This window comes from Magnolia sinica, chromosome 11, assembly GCF_029962835.1.
Source record: "Magnolia sinica isolate HGM2019 chromosome 11, MsV1, whole genome shotgun sequence".
NCBI classification, from domain to species: domain Eukaryota; kingdom Viridiplantae; phylum Streptophyta; class Magnoliopsida; order Magnoliales; family Magnoliaceae; genus Magnolia; species Magnolia sinica.
Window position 1 is genome coordinate 11,846,747 of NC_080583.1, and position 22,063 is coordinate 11,868,809.

The 22,063-nt window shown below is 39.7% G+C and overlaps 1 protein-coding gene across 9 annotated transcripts; it reads right to left on the bottom strand.

The window, feature by feature from the left end:
* Positions 1-662: 662 nt before the first annotated feature.
* LOC131218820 (uncharacterized) lies at positions 663-20,331 on the bottom strand. 9 transcript variants are annotated; one of them, XM_058213653.1, is made up of 12 exons: positions 20,129-20,331; positions 17,930-17,988; positions 15,182-15,252; positions 14,625-14,703; positions 13,822-13,896; positions 13,552-13,666; positions 13,388-13,445; positions 12,757-12,837; positions 10,991-11,121; positions 10,489-10,612; positions 10,335-10,409; positions 9,717-10,209 (listed from the first exon to the last, which is right to left on the bottom strand). In XM_058213653.1, exons 2-12 carry the CDS (start codon positions 17,969-17,971, stop codon positions 10,143-10,145), a joined length of 918 nt encoding a protein of 305 aa, XP_058069636.1. In that variant the 5' UTR covers positions 17,972-17,988; positions 20,129-20,331; the 3' UTR covers positions 9,717-10,142. The 9 variants fall into 9 exon arrangements, with proteins under 9 accessions (XP_058069633.1, XP_058069636.1, XP_058069637.1 ...); XM_058213654.1 differs by having other exon boundaries at positions 17,930-17,992; XM_058213655.1 differs by having other exon boundaries at positions 19,990-20,331.
* Positions 20,332-22,063: the final 1,732 nt, after the last annotated feature.

Below are 22,063 nucleotides of genomic sequence, written 5' to 3' on the forward strand. Positions count from 1 at the left end.
CATGGCCCACCTTATGCACTGATAGGATATTCTATCTAGGGGTGCACATGGAACCAGTGGAACCGGTTAACCAGACCGGAACTGACCAGACCGCATGGTTTAGTCCAGTACACTAGATCCCGTTCCTGTTCCAAAAATCAAAGAACCGGTTAGTTCAGTGTAGAACCGAACCTTGGATCCAAACTTGGAACCCGACCCTAGTCAATAAATAAAGAAAAAGCCTAATTTTTCTTGATTCTCCCTCTCTTTCATGGCCTCTCTGTCTCTCAAGAACCGTGCAATTGGACTGGATTAAAAATAATTTTTTTAAAAAAATGCAATTAGACTGGATTATAAAAATAAATCATGCAATTGGACTGAATTATAAAAAGCCTAAAATTGTAGAACCGAAACAGAATCAAAACAGTTTTTTACAATCCGGTTCCTTTCGGTTCTAGGGTGCAAAAAGTCCAGTTCCGATTCTAGTTTTCCTAGAACCATTGGAAACAGTTTGGTTCCGGTTTCAGCCCTAGAACCGGACCGAACCGTATGCACCCCTAATTCTATCCCACAACATATTGGCATGGAAGAAACGGCTGTGTTGAAAGTTCACATTATTGCATGAGGTGTAAAAGGATTTTTATATAAAAATATCCCAATAATCCTGATTTTATATAGGATCTAACAGGATGTTCCTGTGGCCCAACGCAATCTCCATGAGAAATTACTTCATCCATCAGCTCTGCAAGCTCACAATAGAACAGGAGTCCAAAAAGGAAGCAGATCAAAAGCTCAGGTGGGGCAGATGACAGGAAACACTGAGAATAGATTTGCCACCATTGAAATCTTCCTAGAGCCCACCATGATGTTTATATGCCATCCAAACCATTAATATAGTTACTCCCATTTAGATGAACTACAAGCACAAATATCATTATGATATAAATCTTTTTCTAACGGTGGGCGTGTAATTTCCAGTGTTTCATGTGGTGTGGCGCACTTGAGTTATGGATCTGCCTACTTTTGGGACTCCTGTACTATCGTGAGTTTGTGAAGCTGATGGACGGAGCAGATTGCTCATGAACATCATGTTGGGCCAAAAATAGCTTTAACCTTTAGGAAATTCCTGTGGGCGAGGCACAGGCAATTCTTAAAATTAGTACATGTGGCATACATTAGCACAAGTTAAACCGATCAAATTCCATAATTCACTGAAACTAAGTGATATTCTAAAAATTAAATTGATTGAACAATCCTAATCTTTATTTACAGAACTTGTTTGTGATGGGGATTTTCTCCTCATTGCTAGGTTCGATGAAATCAAACCAGTTTCGATATCATCGATAATTGTTAGATTTTTCACTGCTGGTTGCTGGACAGTTTTTTGTCCTGTTCCGATATCATCGATGGACTTTAGATGATATCGAGGCTGTCATCGAGAGTGGTTCGATGACATCGATAATTGTTGGATTTTTCACCCCTGGCCGCTGGACAGTTTTTGGTCCTGTTTCGATATCATCGAAGGACCGTCGATGATATTGAAGGCTGTCATCGAGAGACCGTCGATATCATCGAAGAGTTCCGTAGATGTGATTGCGGAAACGCAGATTTTTTGAATTTTGTTTCCTATTTTGGTTCTACCTCTTTCTATTCTTATATAAAGGGATGTATGCAGGATTGGGGAGTATTCCAGGGGATTCCAGGGTATTCTAGAGTTTCCTAAAACTTTGCAAGGGTTTGCTAAAGGGCTTAGGGTTATCAAAGGTGTGTGTGTGAGAGAGAAAGAGAGAGAGAGAGAAAGAAAGAAAGAGAGAAAGAGAGAGAGAGAGGAAGCTTATGGAAGGGAGGTTATGCTCGTAAAGGTGATCTACCATATATCAGCGCTTCCACGTCCTCGTAATCGGTGAGATCTCTCTGTCTTCTTTGTTTCTCTTATTGTTTATCCACTCCTACGTGAGTGAAGAAGGTTTGATCCAAGCGGTGTGTGCTTGTGATCGGTTGTAATGTTCTGCTTTATAGTGGATTGTTGATTTGGACGAGGTCCCGTGGTTTTTACCTTTTTTAGGGTTTTCCACGTAAAAATCCCTGGTGTGATGTGATTTATGCTTTGATTTAGTTCATTGCGTTATTATTCCATAATTCTTGTTTGTATCGGGAGGCTAGATCCTAAGGTTTTGTGCAAGGCCCCCAACAAAGTGGTATCAGAGACAAGTTCATTGAACGGGTAGGATCGGTTTTAAATTATGGAATGTGGCTCATCAAGGATGATCAGCCTCAATGATTCTAACTGGACCATATAGAATGCTAAGATAGAGGACTTGCTTTATTGTAAGGACCTATATTATCCAATTTTAGGCATATCAGTAAAATCTAAGGATATGTCTGATGATGATTGGAAAAAGATGGACCGGAAGGCAGTGAGGTTTATTAAACAATGGTTGGATAATTCAGTATTCCACCATGTGTCTACGGAAACCTCACCCACTAGCCCATGGCTGAAATTAGAAGGGATGTATAAGAGGAAGACAGTCGGTAATAAAATTTTTCTGATAAGGCGACTTGTGAATCTCGAGTTCAAAGATGGTGGTTCTGTGACCGAGCACATGAATGAGGTCAGTAATATAGTGAACCAGCTCTCCGCTATGAAGATGGTCCTGGATGATGAATTGCAGGCATTGTTATTGCTTAGTTCATTGCCTGACAGTTGGGAGACATTGGTGGTGTCTCTAAGTAACTCCACGCTAGACGGAAAGGTATTCATGGAACAGATAACCAGTTGTCTCTTCAATAAGGAGACAAGGAGGAAGTCTCAGGGGTCTACTCAGCAAGAGACCCTTGTGATACAAGAACAGGGGAGAGGAAAGAACAGAAAGGGCGAGAAGGCCCGAGATAAATCAAGAGGCAAGTCGAGTACTAGGAAGAATGTTGAATGCTGGAATTGTGGCAAGAAGGGCCACTATAAGCATAAATGTCGTAAAAATAAGAACGACGGGAAAGGAAAATGAAAGGAGAAGGAAGATGAATCAGATTCCACTACGGTCGCTTTAGATGGCAACGTTGTAATTATTCTTTCAGCAGATCACGATGTATGTCTCATGGTTACGGGTTAGAACACCGACTGGGTGATAGACTTGGGAGCTTCTTTTCATGCGACTCCACGAAGGGACTTCTTCACAAGCTACAAGTCACGTGACTATGAGACCATAAAGATGGAAAATTCTGGCGTATCGAAGATCGTAGGGGTCGGTGATATTTGTGTAAAGACTGATGTGGGCTGCACATTGGTTCTCAGGGATGTGAGGCACATTACAGACCTTCGTCTCAACTTGATGTCAACGAGAAGGTTGGATGATGATGGCTATGAAAGCCGATTTGTTGGTGAGCGATGGAAACTCATCAAGAGTTCGTTGATCGCAGCTAGAGGAAAGAAGTGGTGTACCCTTTACAAGGCATGTGTTAGTGTATGCAAGGGTGGGTTAAAGGCAGCGGAAGATTCAGCTATTGACATATGGCACAGACGTCTAGGCCATATGAGTGAAAAAGGGCTTCATGTACTAGCAAAGAAGCTACTCCTTCCAGACATGACAGATACACCTCTCAAAACCTATCTTGATTGTTTATCAGGGAAATTGCATAGAGTTTCATTCGTTAAAACTGCTTCTCATGTTAATAAAGTGCATGCATTAGATTTGGTTTATTCTTATATTTGTGGTCCTATGAGGACAAAAACCTTGAGTGGGGCATTGTATTTTGTCACTTTTATAGATGATGCATTTAGAAGGGTTTGGGTTTATGTTTTGAAATCCAAGGACAAGGTCTTTGGTGTGTTTAAATTGTTTCATGTTATGGTCGAGAGAGAGAGATAGGTTGATCATTGAAGTACATCCGTACTGAGAATAGTAGTGAATACATTAGCGACTTTCATAAGTATTGCAAGTCCCTGGGTATACGGCATGAACAGACGATTCCCAAGACCCCCTAGTATAATAGTATAGCTGAGTGAATGAATTGCACCATTGCTGAGAGAATCAGATGCATGTTATCCCATGTGAAGTTACCCAAGACGTTCTAGGGAGAAGCAATGCACACGGCAGTGTATTTGATAAACAGGTCTCCATCAGCCTCATTGAATGGAAAAGTACCTAAGAAGGTGTAGACTGAACAGGATCCATCGTACAGTCATCTCAGGGTATTTGGATGCAGGGCATCCATTCACGTACCAAAGGACGAGAGATCCAAGTTCGATATAAAGATTAGACAATGTGTGTTCTTGGGGTACGGTGATAAAAAGTTCGGTTACAGGTTATGGGATCCGACGAGAAGAAGCTCATCAGGAGCAGAGATGTGGTTTTCTTTGAAGATCAGTGTATATAAGACATTGGTAAGCTAGAGAAGAACTAGCCTAGTTCAGGTGAGCTAGAGGACATGGATCCGATTATTTCTCTTGTGGGGCCTGATGACGGGGGAGTACAGTAAGGTGCAGAGGACAAGGAGTTCCTTATGAAGATGAACCAGGAGAGCAGCCCCCACTTGATCCACATGTTGAGTCACGGGTAAGGAGGTCATCTAGGGACAGACAGTCCAAAAGGTACTCGCCACATGAGTACATTATACTCACTGATGGGGGAAAGCCAGAAGATTATTCTGAGGCCCTAACCGACGAGTATAAAAGAGAGTGGTTTAAAGCTATGCAAGAGGAAATGGAATCATTTTATAAGAACTACACCTATGATATGGTGAAATTACTTAAGGGCAAGAAAGCTTTGAGCAACAAGTGGGTGTTCAGACAGAAGATTGAGCAGAAGAATTCACAAACGAGGTTCAATGCCAGACTTGTGGTGAAAGGTTTTGGTCAGAGGAAAGGTATAGACCTCGAAAAGATATTCTCACCAGTGGTGAAGATGACATCCATACGGGTGTTGCTTGGGTTGACGGCTAGCATGGATCTAGAGATAGAGAAGTTAGATGTTAAAACTGTCTTTCTTCATAGTGACCTGAAAGAAGAGATCTACATGCACCAACCAAAGGAGTTCGAAGTCAAAGGTAAGGAGCATATGGTGTGTAGGCTGAGGAAGAGCTTGTATGGGCTGAAACAAGCTCCACGGCAATGGTATAAGAAATTCAACTCGTTTATGTTGAAGCATGGGTATGACAGAACGGAGTCGAACCACTGTGTGTTCACGCACAAGTTCTCAGATGGTGATTTCTTAGTTCTGTTATTATACGTTAATGACATGCTCATTATGGGAAAAGACATCAAGAAGATTGACACACTGAAACAGGAGTTGGGGAAGTCGTTTGCGATGAAAGACTTGGGCCCGGCTAAACAGATCCTAGGAATGGAGATAACCCGTGACAGAAGCAGCAGGAAACTTTGGCTGTCACAAGAGCGGTATATTAAGAAAGTCCTAGAGCATTTAATATGAATGCAGCGAAGCCGGTTAGTACTCCACTGGATGGTCACTTCAGATTGAGCGACAAGCAGTGTCCCAAGACGAAGACAGAGGTGGAAGAGATGCAGAAGATACCCTACGCGTCAGCTGTAGGAAGTTTGATGTATGCTATGGTGTGTACACGCCCAAACATAGCATATGCGGTTGGTGTTGTCAGCCGGTATCTTACCAATCCTAGCAAAGAGCATTGGGCAACGGTGAAGTGGATACTACGGTATCTAAGAGGATCATCTAGGTTGAGCCTATGCTATGGTGACGGAAAACTTGTGTTAAAGGGCTACACAGATGCAGATATGGCATGTGACATAGACTCCAGGAAGTTTACATCGAGGTTCATGTTCACGTTTGCAGGGGGAACGGTTTCTTGGCAGAGCAAGCTACAGAAGGTCGTAGCATTGTCAACGACAGAGGCCGAGTACATTGCAATCACAAAGGCATGTAAAGAGATGTTTTAGATGAAAAAGTTCCTACAGGAACTTAGCCTGAAGCAGGAGCAGCACATGGTCTATTGCGATAATCAAAGTGTTATACACTTGAGCAAGAATCCAAGTTAGCACTCCAAGTCGAAGCACATAAGATTCGGTATCACTGGATCAGGAATACTTTAGAACAGAAGGTGTTACAACTTGAGAAGGTCCACACGGACGATAATGGGTCAGATATGATGGGCAAGGCTTTGCTCAAAGGCAAGTTTGAGGTTTGTAGAAACCAGACTGGCTTAAAGAAGGTGGATTCCTCCTAAGTCGAAAAGGGGGAGATTTGATGAGGATTTTCTCCTCATTGCTGGGTTCAATGAAATCGAACCAGTTTCGATATCATCGATAATTGCTGGATTTTTCACCGCTGGTTGCTGGACAGTTTTTTGTCCTGTTTCGATATCATCGATGGACTTTAGATGATATCGAGGCTATCATCGAGAGTGGTTCGATGACATCGATAATTGTTAGATTTTTCACCCCTGGTCGCTGGACAGTTTTTGGTCCTGTTTCGATATCATCGAAGGACCGTCGATAATATCGAAGGCTGTCATCGAGGGACCGTCGATATCATCGAAGAGTTCTGCAGATGCGATTGTAGAAATGCAGATTTTGCGAATTTTGTTTCCTATTTTGATTCTACCTCTTTCTATTCTTATATAAAGGGGTGTATGCGGGATTGGAGAGTATTCCAGGGGATTCCAGTGTATTCTAGGGTTTCCTAAAGCTTTGCAAGGGTTTGTTAAAGAGCTTAGGGTTATCAAAGGTATGAGAGAGAGAAAGAGAGAAGAAGCTTATGGAAGGAAGACTATGGTCATAGAGGTAATCTACCATATCTCAGCGCTTCCACGTCCTCATAATCGGTGAGATCTCTCTGTTTTCTTTGTTTCTCTTATTGTTTATCCACTCCTGCGTGAGTGAAGAAGGTTTGATCCAAGCAGTGTGTGCTTGTGATCGGTTGTAACGTTCTGCTTTATAGTGGATTGTTGATCTGGACGAGGTCCCGTGGTTTTTACCTCTTTGAGAGTTTTCCACGTAAAAATCCCTAGTGTTGTATGGTTTATGCTTTGATTTAGTTCATTGCATTATTATTCCATAATTCTTGTTTGGTTCGGGAGGCTAGATCCTAAAGTTTTGTGCAAGGCCCCCAACAGTTTGCTGAAATAAGACCACCAGATATTTTGTATTTTTAACTGTCCAAAGAGTATTTAACACACACATATCGAAGTATGTTTAAACCGGTACCTATAATTTACTTCCATGCCACAAGCAATTTCGGAGTAATTTCTACTTGCTTATCATCCATCGCGCTCTGTCAAAATATAAAAGTTTTTTTTTTATATATAAATATTAGAAGGCGTTGAGATTCATTATGAAGTCTTAATTTAATTATGAACTTCGTTGTTAAGCAAGCTTTGGTTTAATCAAATTTTAAAAATAGTTATTTAGAAAATTTTCTTCTTAGAGTTATACTGTTAGTAGAATTAAGAAATAATAACTGTAAATGATAAGCAGTATCTAAATAACATATAACATATATGTGAAAAACTATCCCTTCTTTCTCTTTTACTTTTTTAATAAAGTAATTTTGTCTTTTTTACTATCTCTGTAATGCTTTTCCATTTTTCTTTTTCTTCTTCTCCATGGATGCCTAGATGCTCTTCACCATAACCTTGGATGTGTGATTTTCGACATGGTATCCTAACCATGTCTATGAGTAGGTTGGTCCTTTTTTTAGCTTTTCCACTTTCACTTTATATTAAATCTCCTCTGCATTTTTTGTGGTGTTGGTATACTTGAACATGTCAACATCAAGTGCTATTGTTCCTCAAGTTCTTAAAATGAAGAATTATGGCAATTGAAACGTATGGCTACAAAGTTATTTAATAGGCTGGGGTCTATAAGATATCGTTAATGGTAAAGACCTCAAATCAATGACAGGGAGGCTAGGTTTTCAAATTAAAGGATGAATAATGGAAAGGCTTTACATTCCAGCCCAAATTTCTTATAAATCATATATGCTTTCTTATATTAGAAAATTTAATTCAGCCAAGGAAGCATGCATCACTTGACTATTGTGCATGAGAAAGCAAGCAGAGCTAAGAAGACATTTTTAAAAGTATAATTGAGCGCGATCAAGAAAGGCAATAAGTGGTGTATGGAAACCTTTCCATCCACATAGCTTCAGTTGAACTCATCAGAATTCACATCTCCCATCTGAACCGTCCATGGGGTCCACTCCAGTCTTATTTCACTTCTGTGAAAAGATCACAGCAATCTAACAGCCCTAAACATCTGTCATTACACCATCCATTTTTACACTAACTTGACAGTTTGGATAAATCTGATTAGTATAATTTTTTTGAGGTAACCTAACACGACTGTGGCAAGCCTTTTGCACGGTCAAGATTAAGTGATGTGGATGCTAATGAGACCACCAGATCATAATTCATTAGCAAAAGTAGGAAATGTTTCTTGAAGATAAAGCCCAGTTGTTTGCTGAGCAGCCCACAGAAACTGAGGGCCCACCTAAGTTATGGAGTCCACGGTATTTTAGGAATCTCAAATTTATTTATTTGCTTATTGGACGTTGGAGAGGTCCACGTAGGATACATGGTTGAATAACTCATTGGACCACCTGCATGGCATGCCCTTTTCCAAGGTGCACATGGCCCATTTACAGTGATCAGAATATGTTGGGCCATGATTCAAAACTGGTATCAATCAGAGAATTAAGTTATTCTACAAGTGCTATGGGTGGGGCCCACTGAGATGTGTATGGTATCCAACCAAAAAAGGGCTGATCTGACCGTAATGTTTTGGCCACCACTTAAAAATTTTGGATGGTTATCCATTGTTTTCTATGGTGGGGCTCACCATGTGTATGTGCCATTCAACCAGTTCAATCAATGGCTTAGATTGATCTGTAGACATGAAATAGCATTAACTGTTATAAATGACATGAATACCACAGTGAAAGATCTAATAATCACGAATCCGCATATGGCCTGCGATTGCAACATTTAACTATGGCTTACCATTGTCTAATGTCTTAAATCTATCTCTACTCGGGTCTGCATCTAGAAAATTTCAATTTTTGGCCTTTGATCACGGGACAATTTCCAGGTCCAAATCGATATGATCGAAAGAGGCTTCAATCATATTGACAAACGTCAATGGTACTCGATATGATTAAAGCTCCCATCGACCGACTTGCGCAATTTTGCGGAATTGCGGGATTTGTTTTCTATTTCGGTTTGAACTCCTGAAAAGGATTTGTAATCGGGAATTAGGGTGTGAAAATCGTGTCTAGAACTTGTGAGGAGCAAAGGGTGAAGAAAAGTTGGGATTTTGTGGTGTTTGAGGTGTATTCTCGATCGGTAAGCTCGTTCCATCTCTTGTACATTGATTTCATAATGGATTTCTCTATCACTTTGTGCCGCGGTTTTTTTCCCATGAGGGTTTTTCCACGTAAAACCTTGTGTTTCGTTTGTGCTTGGTTAGATTGATCTCTTATTGTTTGACACTTACCTGATGAATTATATGAACGAAATGCATAGCTTGATGAGGGTCATCACTCCATACACAGAGGGCCCATGGTTCAACAATCCAGACCACTAATCCAATGTGCCGCAGCAAGTATGGAGGGTGCCCCTAAAGTATCAAAGATTGGAGAATCCCCACCATTTGATCAGTGAAATTTAAGTAAAAAACGGCACCATGATGTGGAAAGTAGGCCAAACATTAAAGGGTTGGGTTCTTCTCTTGGAACTGCTCAGGACATCCTCCATCAACAGCGGGGCCCAGCTGAATGGAATCCAGGATCTGTAAACCATATATTTTTTCAAGGTTCAAGACCTTATGATTCTTCTTGCTTTATGCCCAAATGTGGGAAGTTTAATGAAACGGTTATCTCTGTATTTGGATGCCCGATTTAACTGAATTGCAATCCATTCAATCTATCATATACAGGAAATAGCCATAGTGCAGTGGCGGCGCCATTTTCATGCATTACGGAAACCAAACCCCTAATTGCAATTCTATGTATTTCTAGTTGGACTTGGAATAATAGCATATCCAATTTTGGGTATAGGCCCTCACTATGATCAGAGTGGGGCTAAGCCCACTTTCATTTTTTAAAAATCTTTCCTGAATCAATTATCGCAATCGGTCATCGAAACACAAGATAACCATCGGTTCTAGTAACTAACCAAAAGAATGATATTACACCATTCTACACATTACTATTAACTGGCACAGCTTCAGAATAGCATAGGCGATTCCCAAACGGTATCATTGATCTGATATTCAAAATCATGAAAAGAACTTGCAATATTTTAAAATGGTAATGTAGAAATGTAAAGGAAAAGAAATTGCATGCTGTTTTAAGTCCAAAAGATAGGTAGAGATAATGCTATCGGTTTACCTTTCGCTGCTATTGATTTTGACCACAACTGGTTCAGAACAGTATGGGCAGTTCCCGAACAGAACACCAAATGACCTGCAAATACATGGATTGAATGCATGAATGTATTAAAACAAGCACAAGCTCATGCATGTCTGAAGATATGTCAACATACTGCCTTGTTGTCGTAATGGTACGCAACCAGTCTCCAAGGCACACGCTATGGAAAGCTCTACTGCAGTTGGGGTTATCGCATGTATAGTCAGGTCTGCTTCCGCTCAAGGCTCCAAGCTCATCGTCTTCATTGGCAATGAAAATCCATTGATCAATGGTGACTGAATTATATCAGGAGAGGATTATATGATCCATAACCCGGGATATGCTGAGGATCCTCAGCTTTTCAGTTTGTAGAAGTACGACCCATGATTCAGTGATCCAAGCAGTTGATATGATGGGCCCTATCATGCTGGATCATGTCCCAAAATTCCCATTTCTCAGTTGAATATGGATCGTTGCTTTGGGGCATGAGCCATCAACTTTGAGGCCCATCAGATCTACATTCTGAATACCGAATGATTCCACCTGTACAAACTGAGACCCGAGGATACCACACATATCCCCAGGTCAATGATCATATAATTTCTCAAATCAAAATAGCAGAAGGCCATTAACCTTACCAACTGGAAGGTAGTAAGCATAACAAATTCCACAATCAACTTGCTGATCGTCCTTGCAGACATTTGGAGGCCCAGGTATTGCACTTTCCAATACACTTGCAAGATTTTCAGGAAATGGTTTGTCGCTCATCCTACCCAAAAGAAGAAGAAGAAGATTCTACAAACATTCACATTGGAGACAGCTATCATGTGATCTAAATGGGAAAGGCTAGATCTAAACGTACATAGATGAACAGATAGGAAACCATAGACATATATAGCAAAGACCAAACAAAACTGCTTCTCAAAAAGCTACAGAAAGAAATGCTATAATGGAGGAAATTGAACTGTTAGAAAAGCATGTGACCATAGAGAAAAGAACCAAAGTAAATCCAATACGGAAGAAATTTTATTCAGCCACAAATGCAAACCATTCTTCTTCCCAGCAAATATTGCCACAAGCAAGGTTTGAAATGGGTGTGTTACATAATGTATCATCACCACCGGTACCTTTACATATCCCTGTATTGGGTTGTTTCGGGCCGATACACCCGTATTGTTATGGGCAATAGCAGTACGTATCAGGCGATGCATACCAGCTTCAGACAATAATTTAAACCTTGACCGCAAGTTGCATAGTTACTCTTTTGTATCTGCACAGTTCACATGCAGATTGAGTTGGTTCAGTCATGCACAACAAAGACCAAAAGATGGCCCAGATAAGGATGGGAAAGAGAGGATGAGAAGACCTAAAAGGACTTTGGATCAAGGTGGTGAGAATAGGTCATGAAAGCTTGTTCACACACTGAGAATGTTAACGCCTCAGATAGGAATAACTGGCAATACATGGTCTACGAAGCCAATTCCCAAATAGCAGGGACAAGCCTATGATAATGATGATGATTGGATATCAAATGGGCCTTATATCATAACCAAGAACGTATTCATGAGTAAACCACAAATATATAAAAAACACGAGTACAAGTGTGTATAGAAGTAAGGATGGATGGTGTTGGAAGTATACACACAAAGGGCCTGTTTGGATGTACCATCGAAACCATTGTTTGGAGATGAAACCTTGAAATGACAGTTTGCGGCCTGTTTGGAAACCCACCCGAGACTGCCGGTTTCAAAATCACTCGATGAAATAGGCGCAATAAAGCCCACTCACTGAATACCATTTGGATTAGTTTTCGCCAAGTCTACAAAAACGTTGCTTATGCAGGAGAAGCTTTGCAGAAGTTGCTTCCAAATGGGCAATAATTACATTTTCTTATTATCTTGGGCAGAAGAGCTGTTTCATTTATGCGACAATTATCTCTTTTTTCCCTTTTTCTTTTTTTGTATTTTTAATTATTTGTGTGCCCTGTGCTTAGTGGTGTGCTTGGCAACTGCCCCTCCATGACCCTCCTTTCCTTATTTGCCCTTTCAGGGGTGCATCTATTAGTTGGGTTAGACCTGTTGGCATCCAGATCCTGGCAAAAGAAGAAAGTTGATGTCCGGTAGGCGATTGATCCCAATCTTCCAATTAAAGGCTGACCACAAATTATTCGGAGAAAGGCTAAGAAGAAAATGGAAACAATGATAAATCAAAGATCGACCCAACGTCCAAAATTGCGAATAGATACTAGAATTTCTAGGTTAACAGCGATTATGCATCTGCATGTTCTCAGCAGAAGAAAACTTATCCTCTACCAGATTTCAAGGATGAAAAATATGTGCACACACCACATGGATAATATCAGATGTAGTTACAGAATAATCCATGCAAAAGGATTAAAACATACCATCTCTTGCTATTTCTCCTCCACTTCTTTATCATAGAATCTGTGATCAAGTCTGGACCAAGAAAACGGCACCTAGCAAAACTTAACAGCCAGTTATGGAAGAGCAATGCTAAGATCACAGACGTGAGCTGAACAGAGGGCTTCACAGAAAATGTGCTGACATGGGACACATGTCAAAGATCCATCTTCTGTATGCCCTGGCCCAAAAATCAGGCTGACCCACTCATCGTGTATGCCCACACATGCACACAAATATTGAATGTTGCTCGTCTGTCAACCTCCATTCTTTTTGCATGTGTCACCCTCACCAACCTAATGAGCAGATTGGCAGGATGACCCACTCTATCATGTAGGCCTACATATGCACACAAATATGGAATGCCACTCGTCTGCCAACCCCTATTCTTTTTGCATGTTTTGCCCTCACCCACCTAATGAGCAGATTCGCACTATTTTTTGGGCCAAGGAATCTGAAAGAATAGGACACGGTGGCTTGATCTTGCTCACATATACCACATGCCACATGCCAGAGATGAGTACCAAAGAAATGTAATCGCTCAACTTCATTTAGCATTGATAACACTAAACATATCCTAGCAGATGCAGTACTCAATTTCAAGAAGAATCTTACTCTGGCAAAGACCTCGAGTTGCAAGGATTTATATATAACAAAAGGTAGCAATCATTTCCTAAATGAATTGACACAATCGAACATTATTAATAGGATCAGTAGTAATGGATGATTGAAAAGAAAAGGAAAAGCTGACATTGCATGGGCAAACAACAAGCCCTCACCAAGGCAGATTTGGCGAAACGATGAAGCATGAGATGACTGTCTTGGATCAACAACCCAGAGAGCCCTGTCAATATCATCCAAGGTAGACCAAAATTCCTGCAAATTCTCCAAATGCTGGGGTACAGTTGTACAGTGGTGCAGATTCGTGACAAAATGCAGGAATTCATGAGAGAGAGAATAACCGATATCCCAACATAGAGAGGAAAAGTCTTTAGACGAGCAAAATTGCTTTCCTTTTAGACACTTCTTACAAGCTTGGCTTGAAATACCTCACTGAACTGGCGCACAACATCTTTCAGTCTTGAGTGTGCTGACCATTGTAATTCACAAACATAAGGTATATCCTAAATAAGAAACCAATATAGATTTAGATACGGAACATCATTTTAGCTAAGATATTGCAGTCTGTATATATTAAAAAATGGCCTTGAATATGAAGAATCTTCCTAAGATGTCCATTGGGAGGATTCTTTGTATTCAAGGGTTCAAACAACTGGATTCAAGTAGGAGAAAATTGCTGAAAAACATGACTAGCAGAAGAATCTTATTGGGTCATCCACAAATATGTATTTGATTCTTCTATCACACAATTCTCCTATTAAGAATGGCATTGAAAAGGCAAACCTTTCATCTCTAATAATAACATGGTTGAAAAGGTCCTGGGCAGTTGGGCCTTTTTGGGTACGTGGGCAAGAAAAGAAAAAGAAGTAATACATGTGCATGATTATTTCCATGAGCACAATTGAAACATGGATTCCATTTTCAAGGGTTTTAATGGGATAGCAAGTGGAAATCTCATATTTGTGAGACAACGGTAACTTTGTGTCTTATGCTAGAGAATTTGACTACGGAAAGGCCAATAATTGCTATATGGTATCCAATATCTTCTTTACTATCCAAACAATACTACAAAAGGTCAAATCAACAGAAAACCATTTTCATAACCCACCTTTTCTTTCCCTGCTATCCAAACAGGCTGAAATATCAGAATTTGAAAACCAGCATTTATATCTAAGTGCAATTTATCATAAAATATATGTAGACCTATTGGAAAACAACCAAAATAAATTACCGCTGCAACTGAAGGTGAACATTTAGGATAATTTTGAGGCAGTGCTATCTCCATAATATGTGCCTTTCCCTTCTTGTCTCTAACATTCAGAAACCAACAAAACATAGTGCCCCATATTAAACAAATGAATGCATTGAGCAAGAGATTGAAGGAAATTAAAGCAAAAGGTATCACATGGATGCTGGAAGTATCATGTATGTATTGGCATCATGTATATATTGGATATCAATTGATGAGAAAATTTCTCTAGAACAGGAAATAAGCCCTCCCTCCCTCATGCATACACACAAAGATATGGAAAATTAAGCTTTCCTTCAAGCACAGAATAATACAGATAAATGATTATTATAATCAATAGATTGAAGGAACTGAAGCTCTTCTGTGTTCGTATATGCACACACATACTCGAGTGTGTATGTGTAGATAGATAGATGTATGTATTTCCAAAAAAACAAATGGAAAATTAAGCTTACCTTCAAGTATGCAAAATAATACAGATAAATTATTTTTATTATAATCAATAGATAAAAGGAACTGAAGCTCCTCTTTTAACTTACAAGATGCAGAAGGTAAGAGAGGCTAGGTCTTCACTAGAGCTTACTAGATGCTCCCATCCAACTTCTTCTATCTGTATACCAAATAAATATAACCTATGAGTATTAGATTTATTATTTTCTTTCTGTGGAAAGAAGGAAGTGTGTACCCACAACACTTTTGAATGCTAAAAATTCACATCATGCTCATCTTACTGCCACAACGGGTGGCAACGGACGTTGCATGGCATTCATAATGAGGAGGAGACACCCTCAATATATAGTTTCATTCCTCTCCAACAATAGCACAATTGCGTGGGGTGCCACACTAGCTTTCTCACTAACATGCGGTAGGCCACACCATAAGATCATCCTTCTCAAAATCAGGTTGGTCAACTCGCTAAGTGGATCACACCTGTATGTTGAGTCAGACTATCAATTGTCCATTGATTCCAATGGCATGGCTCATCTGATGACTGCAATATGATCTTCAAGGTGAGGCTTTACCATTTTCATGTTATGGATGTCTAACACAAGTGGCATGCTAGCATGAAAGATGGCACAACATTAAAAGCTGTAGTCTGCTTGCCCATAGACGATCAGCTGCCCCTTACAATTTGGTCATTCAATTTAATTGGACTAATAATTGCAATTTGATTGGATGGTGCATCCAAACATGCCTAATTGATATGGTGGGCCTTTTCATTTTAGAAATTCACAAGGTCCCCTATGTGACATAGAGAGGCAAGTTTAGTGGCAGACTTGTTAGCCCACTTAGAGCTAGGTGCATTTTTTTCTGTTGGAGATTGTGTGTGGGTGTACCGCATTTATGTGCATGTGATATAAAATATATTTTCATTATTATGGGTGTGCAAGTTTATGCATTAGGTGCTCCCTCAGGACACCATTTCTTTTTGTTTTAGGGTTCTCTTAATACAATAAGATTGGAGAGAGAGAGAGAGAGAGAGAGAGAGAGAGAGAGAGAGAACCATTAACCTCTCTTCTCTTCCTCCCAAACCTATCTGTTTTCCTCTTCTTTTCAATTCCACGGTATCAGCAAGTTGTGCAAGTATGACACCTATGTTGTAGCTTGAATGGGAATGTTATTGATTGTGTGTGAGGGTGTACATGTTTTCGTGTGCATGGGATGTAATGTATATTTTCCATTATTATGAGTGTGTGAATTAATGCCCTAGGTGCTCCCTCAGGAATTCTCTTAAGAAAATAAGATTAGAGAGAGAGAGAGAGAGACCTTAAATCTCTCCTCTTGCTTCACTCAAACCTTTTTCTTTTCCTCTTCCTTTCTTCATTATCGATAGGGAATTCCATGCCCTAGTTTTCCCTTTTTTTTTTTTTTAAAAAAAAAAAATATCCATTAAGATTTAAGGGTTGTAACCAAGGTATTCAAAAACGGTTACATAACGACCATAACCGTTACGTGTTACGGGGCCGAAACGGGCGTTACAGGAAAAACACCCCGTAACGGCCCCGAAACGGTCCCATAATGGTCCTGTAACAGTCTAGAAACATGTTTTTTCAAAAAATAATTAAATAATGACGTAACAGTAACAGCAATGACCATTACAACCACTGTTACCATTATTGAACACCTTGGTTGTAACCAATGTTCGAAATATTGGTATCGCGTTACGTATTGCATCCTTGAGATATAAATATGTATCGATTATCGTACGAGATATATCGTTTGTATCGGGTAATTTATCACACTTTTTGGGAAACATACGAAAACATTGGGAAAATGGTTGATTTTTTCAATGAAACTTCAAATATTGTTAAAAAAAACCTCAATACACACTTTTAAATCATAACATCTCAAAAAAGAAATGCACATAATAGGTTTCCTTTGTATAGTGTCCTAAGATATGCGCTGCATGACTGAACTAAAACAATTATATTCAAATTGAATGCATAACATTTAGAGTGTATATGATGATCATTTCATCAAACACTCATAAATACTTCAAAATTAGTCTCAATTGACAGCCAGTTGAAGGAAAATTTTGAAAAAAAAAAAAAGCTAATTTAATAATTTTTTATATTAAAAAATAATTTTTATTTTTCAAAAATTGACAAGACTTTACAAATCAGTAGATCGGCCCTCGTACATGCTTGATTTCATGTTTGGAGTGCAACATTGCATGTAATTTGGGAATTTTCAAAATTTCCCTAATTTTTCCAAATCGAACCACCTACACTCAAATTTCAAAATTAGAGTGTATGTGATGATCATTTAATCAAATACTCCTAAATACTTTGAAATTAGTCTCAATTGACAGCTGGTTGAAGGAAAATTTTGGAAAAAAAAATATGGAGAACACGAAGAACCAATTGATATCAAAATCTTCTAACTCCATGATTTTACATGCAAAACATGAAGAACCAATGAATTTATAACCAATTGACACTGATTTAACATAATTTCAACCAAAAAGGGGATAAAAATATGAAAATGCCCACCCAATTGAACACGTGGGATATATCGGCACTACTCGTGCGTTTCGTATCACACAGGTGGGATACAAGATATATCGTGGGATATATCGGCTGATATCGTTGATATTTAAAACATTGGTTGTAACCACAACAGTGGTTGATAGATTACTGCCAAGTGAAATAAATCATCACAATGAAATAAATAGCATCAATCATCACATTGTAGTGAATAGCAATCTCATATCAACATGCCATCTTGCTATATGAGAGACAGGGAGAGAAGAAATGGTTTGAGATTTCTACAGTAATCAGTCTCACCTCCGAATACACTGAGCGGTAGAAAGAAGATGATGGAAGCATTTTACGCTCCTACCCAGCTAGCTTGCAAAAAAAAAAAAAACTCCAAAGACTCAACAACATTTGACAAATTGCAATAAGCAAGTTTCTGATTTTCAAAGAAAAAGTATAATAAAAAAATTTTAAAAATAAAAAAATAAAAAGACCCTTTTCAAGAACTAAAAACAAAACATAAGGAGCTTTCCAGTTTGTTGTGTAATGACCATTCATGGTTCATTGCCACTCTACAGTCAGGAATCCAGATTGTCCAACTGATGGCCCCAGTATGAATGAGTAACAAAACCACTCTGATTGAATGATACTAGTCCATGATTCACAGACAATTCCCTTTTGAAGCTGGACCATGGACACCTTTCAATCTTCACCATCCATTTGTGGGCCACAATTCAACAAGTAAAATTGCTTGTCCAGTGTGGTTTCTCTACTGCGGGTCATCGACAGTATGGACCACCAATGGATGGTCAAGAATCCCCCACCATACAACCACATGAAAATTACAATTCTAATAGAAAACAATCTCTTTCCAAGAAGTGAAACACTGGGAATGGGCCTTCAATCAAAAGAGAAAACCCCAGATAGCCTTTTATATATCTTGTTCTAAATTGAAGACTGAATAATTAGGTCAAGAGACCATTCAGCCCTTGGAAAAATGCCGCTCAGCTGAAGCCAAGGTGATGGTCCATTACACCAATGATTCTATTCCCATAAGCATCAATTTATCAAAGTGGTGCAGAACCAACTCCGGGGTTGTGTTTGGATGCACAAGTGAATTGAATTACGAATGTTTGGTTTAGTTCCTGTTGCATCCACCACTCTAAAACGTGTTTGGTTTCCATTACCATCAATTTATCAGTGTTATGGGAATGAGGCCAGATCCTCTACATCACTTTGTAGGTTCAGCTTAACGAACAACTCAGATGTGTGGGGACCACCATGATGTGTACATGACATCCAAGCCGTCCATACTATGCCCCCTCATGTTCACCTATGCAACCAAAAATTAGGCCAGTCGAAAGCACAGGTGGGCCACACCATAGGGAACAGTCGAGATGGGGACACCTCCAATTAAAAACCTTCCAGATGTTGTGTGGGGCCCACTGTGTTTTGCATATGCCAACCAATCTATTCAGTAGATGCACCCCATTGGGATGAATGAACCATCCAAAAAGCAAGCCATTCCAAAACGCAGGTGGACCAGCCCACATGATTCTAGAGGTTTAGGCATAATTTTAAATGCCACCCACCTGAGTTTTGGATTGGCCAGACTTTTGGGTGCCGCGAAGAACATGAGGCGGCGCACATGATGGATGGTTGGATGTCATGCAGACATCATGGTGGGCCCCACACATCATGTTGTAGGTTAAGCTTAACCTACAAAGCTTTCTCGTGGATCATTCGCGGGTTCTGTTTCAATGTAGAAGTGAATTGAATTACAAATGTTTGGTTTAGTTTCCATTGCACCCACCATTCTAAAACATGCTTAATTTCCATTAGCATCAATTTATCAGAGTGGTATGGAAACAACTCTGGGGTTGTGTTTGGATGCACAAGCGAATTGAATTGTGATTTTTTGGTTGAATCAACGGGAAATGACAACGATCGATGATGTTTCCTAGCATTTATACCGAGCAAGTAAGACACAAATTGCAATTTTCCGTAATCACAATTTAGAACCAAAAACCCCCCAATATGGTTGCTATGAAAGGGAAAAAAAAAAAAAAATTTACAGTAGGTTGATTCTACTCTATCAGAAATATTTGCAATTCAATTCAATAGTGCATCCAAACGCATCCTAGAACCATCCAAGCATTCAAAACCATGAAAGAAGAATCTAAGGAATACCAGAGGCACGGCAAAGCTGTCCACCCCTTCTGCACCATCACATGAAGATCCTGACCGTTCATCTATAAGATCCCACTGTTGATGAGCCAATAGAGAAAGAAAACTTCACTCGTCAAAGAGATCAATGACTATACAGAGTTTACAAGAAACAACGGTACAGAAGGGACAGTTTAACTCACCTTTTGTATGGACGATGAGGATCTCTGATCAGTGAGATTTTCGCCATGGGCCTCATATACAGTGGGACCTTGCAGATGAACGGTCAGGATCATCTGGGGCATAAGGGGTGAAGAGAGAAGGAAAGGAAGACAGAATTACCAATTTGCCCTTCTGTGGGAATGAAGTGGAAAGAGGTGGGAAATGGAAGGAATTAGAGGCGGGAAAGGTTGCAGCTCTTCTCTATCGGAAGCAGGGTGCGCACTTCACCGTCCCTTAACTTTGCTTCGTATAAAGATTGGGGACGAGGCACACGTGTGAAAGATCATCGGCTCTCATACCACCACTATCTAGATCCAATGTCTCATTAGCACGTGTGTACATAGAATTTGAACGGTTGGTTTTTCTCGCACAGGTGTGGCCCACTTGATGAACGGTTGGTGAACCGGGCTTCGTCCCACTAGATATTGAAGAGGGGATTTGCGTGCACACGTGTGCAAGATTCGGGCCATTCATTAGGTCCATCTGACAGGATCTCTGTCCACTTCGTTCCGCATTCTCATATTGAGGCCACAGAAACGCGACCATAATCATATTGATTGGACAATCCCAATCGTCCAATCAAGTGGCTTAAAACGAACAGTCTGATGTCTGAACTCAATGTGAAAAATCAGACGGTTGAGAGGTGTAATGGTTGCGGATTTCAGGCAATTCTCATCCACGACGTGGCCCACAAAATGGACGATGTAGATTGACATGCATGCACTTTCGATGAGTGCCTACATGAGTTGAGCTTGGCACGGCTCAGCTCGGCTCGGCTCAGCTCAGCTCAGCCAGTAGCTAACCCCAACTTGAACTCGCTCCACTTGGTCATTTAGCCTGGCTGGCCAACTCACCTCGGTTCAGCCAACAGCTCAGATGAGTTTGAGCTTATACGGTATTTTCTCACACACGCACCGCGCATCTTTAAATTTTCATATAATGAAAAACAATAGCTACAAAATGTAGGTATTTTATTAAACACCGGGTAGGCAACATCAAAATCATGATTTAAAGATAATTTTATAATGTGAAGTTTGTTTTTTTATAGTAATTTATAGGGCTTTACACAAGCTAAGCTAGCTCAAAAAGCTCGCTCGGCTTGGCTTGATTTAGCTTGACTTGACTCACTTGAACGATGAATTAAGGCGAGCCAAGCTTTATATAACCCCGCTCATTTTAAAAACAAATCAAGTTCAAACATAGTGGATTTTGACTTGAACTCGGCTTGGCTTGAAGCTCGAGCTCGAGCTCGGTTCGACTCGAATATATTATTATTATTATTATTATATTAATATACATTAGATTATATTTAAAAATTAAAATAAATAAATAAATAAATCCTTATGATTCCTATGCATTTAATTCAGCTACCAACACAACAAAGCCAAATCCTGAAAACGCAAGAATGACATTTCAAGATAAGTAGAGCATCAAATCGCATAAAAAACATTTCAAGATCTCTCTCAGTATCAACAACAAAGTACCATCTATGGTTTTATCTAATATTATATATATATATATATCTATGTGTGTATTATTAATTAAATATTTGATTTGAGAGTTGGGTCGGTAGGGTCAGGTTGGTAGGTTAAGTCAGGTGCAGGTTGCAGGTTGGGTCAGCTTAGGAGACTCGAGGTAAGCTCGCCTTGACTTGATCCATTAACTCGCCTTAAGCTTGACTCGAAAGTTTTGGCAAATAAGCCAAGCTTCAATAGTAAGTTCGAGGCCGAGCCCGAGCTAGAGCTCGAACTCGAGAAGAGCATGGACAAGCCAAGCTAAGCTTGGCCCACCTCGACTCAACTCGGCTTTATGCACAGCCCTAGTGATTTATTTTATATCTGTTCTTTCCTCGCTTCTAGCTAATCCCATGAAGAATATATGCATACAAAATAGTACTTCATTAAGTCATTTCATCAAACACTTGGCGAGCAACATCAATATTGAAATGATTAAGTTACCGAGCCAATTTAAGGTTGATCTGAGTTGAGTCAAGCTTGGCTCAAAAGTGTTTTGAACTCAAGAAATCAGCTTAACTCGGCTCAAATTTAGTTTCGA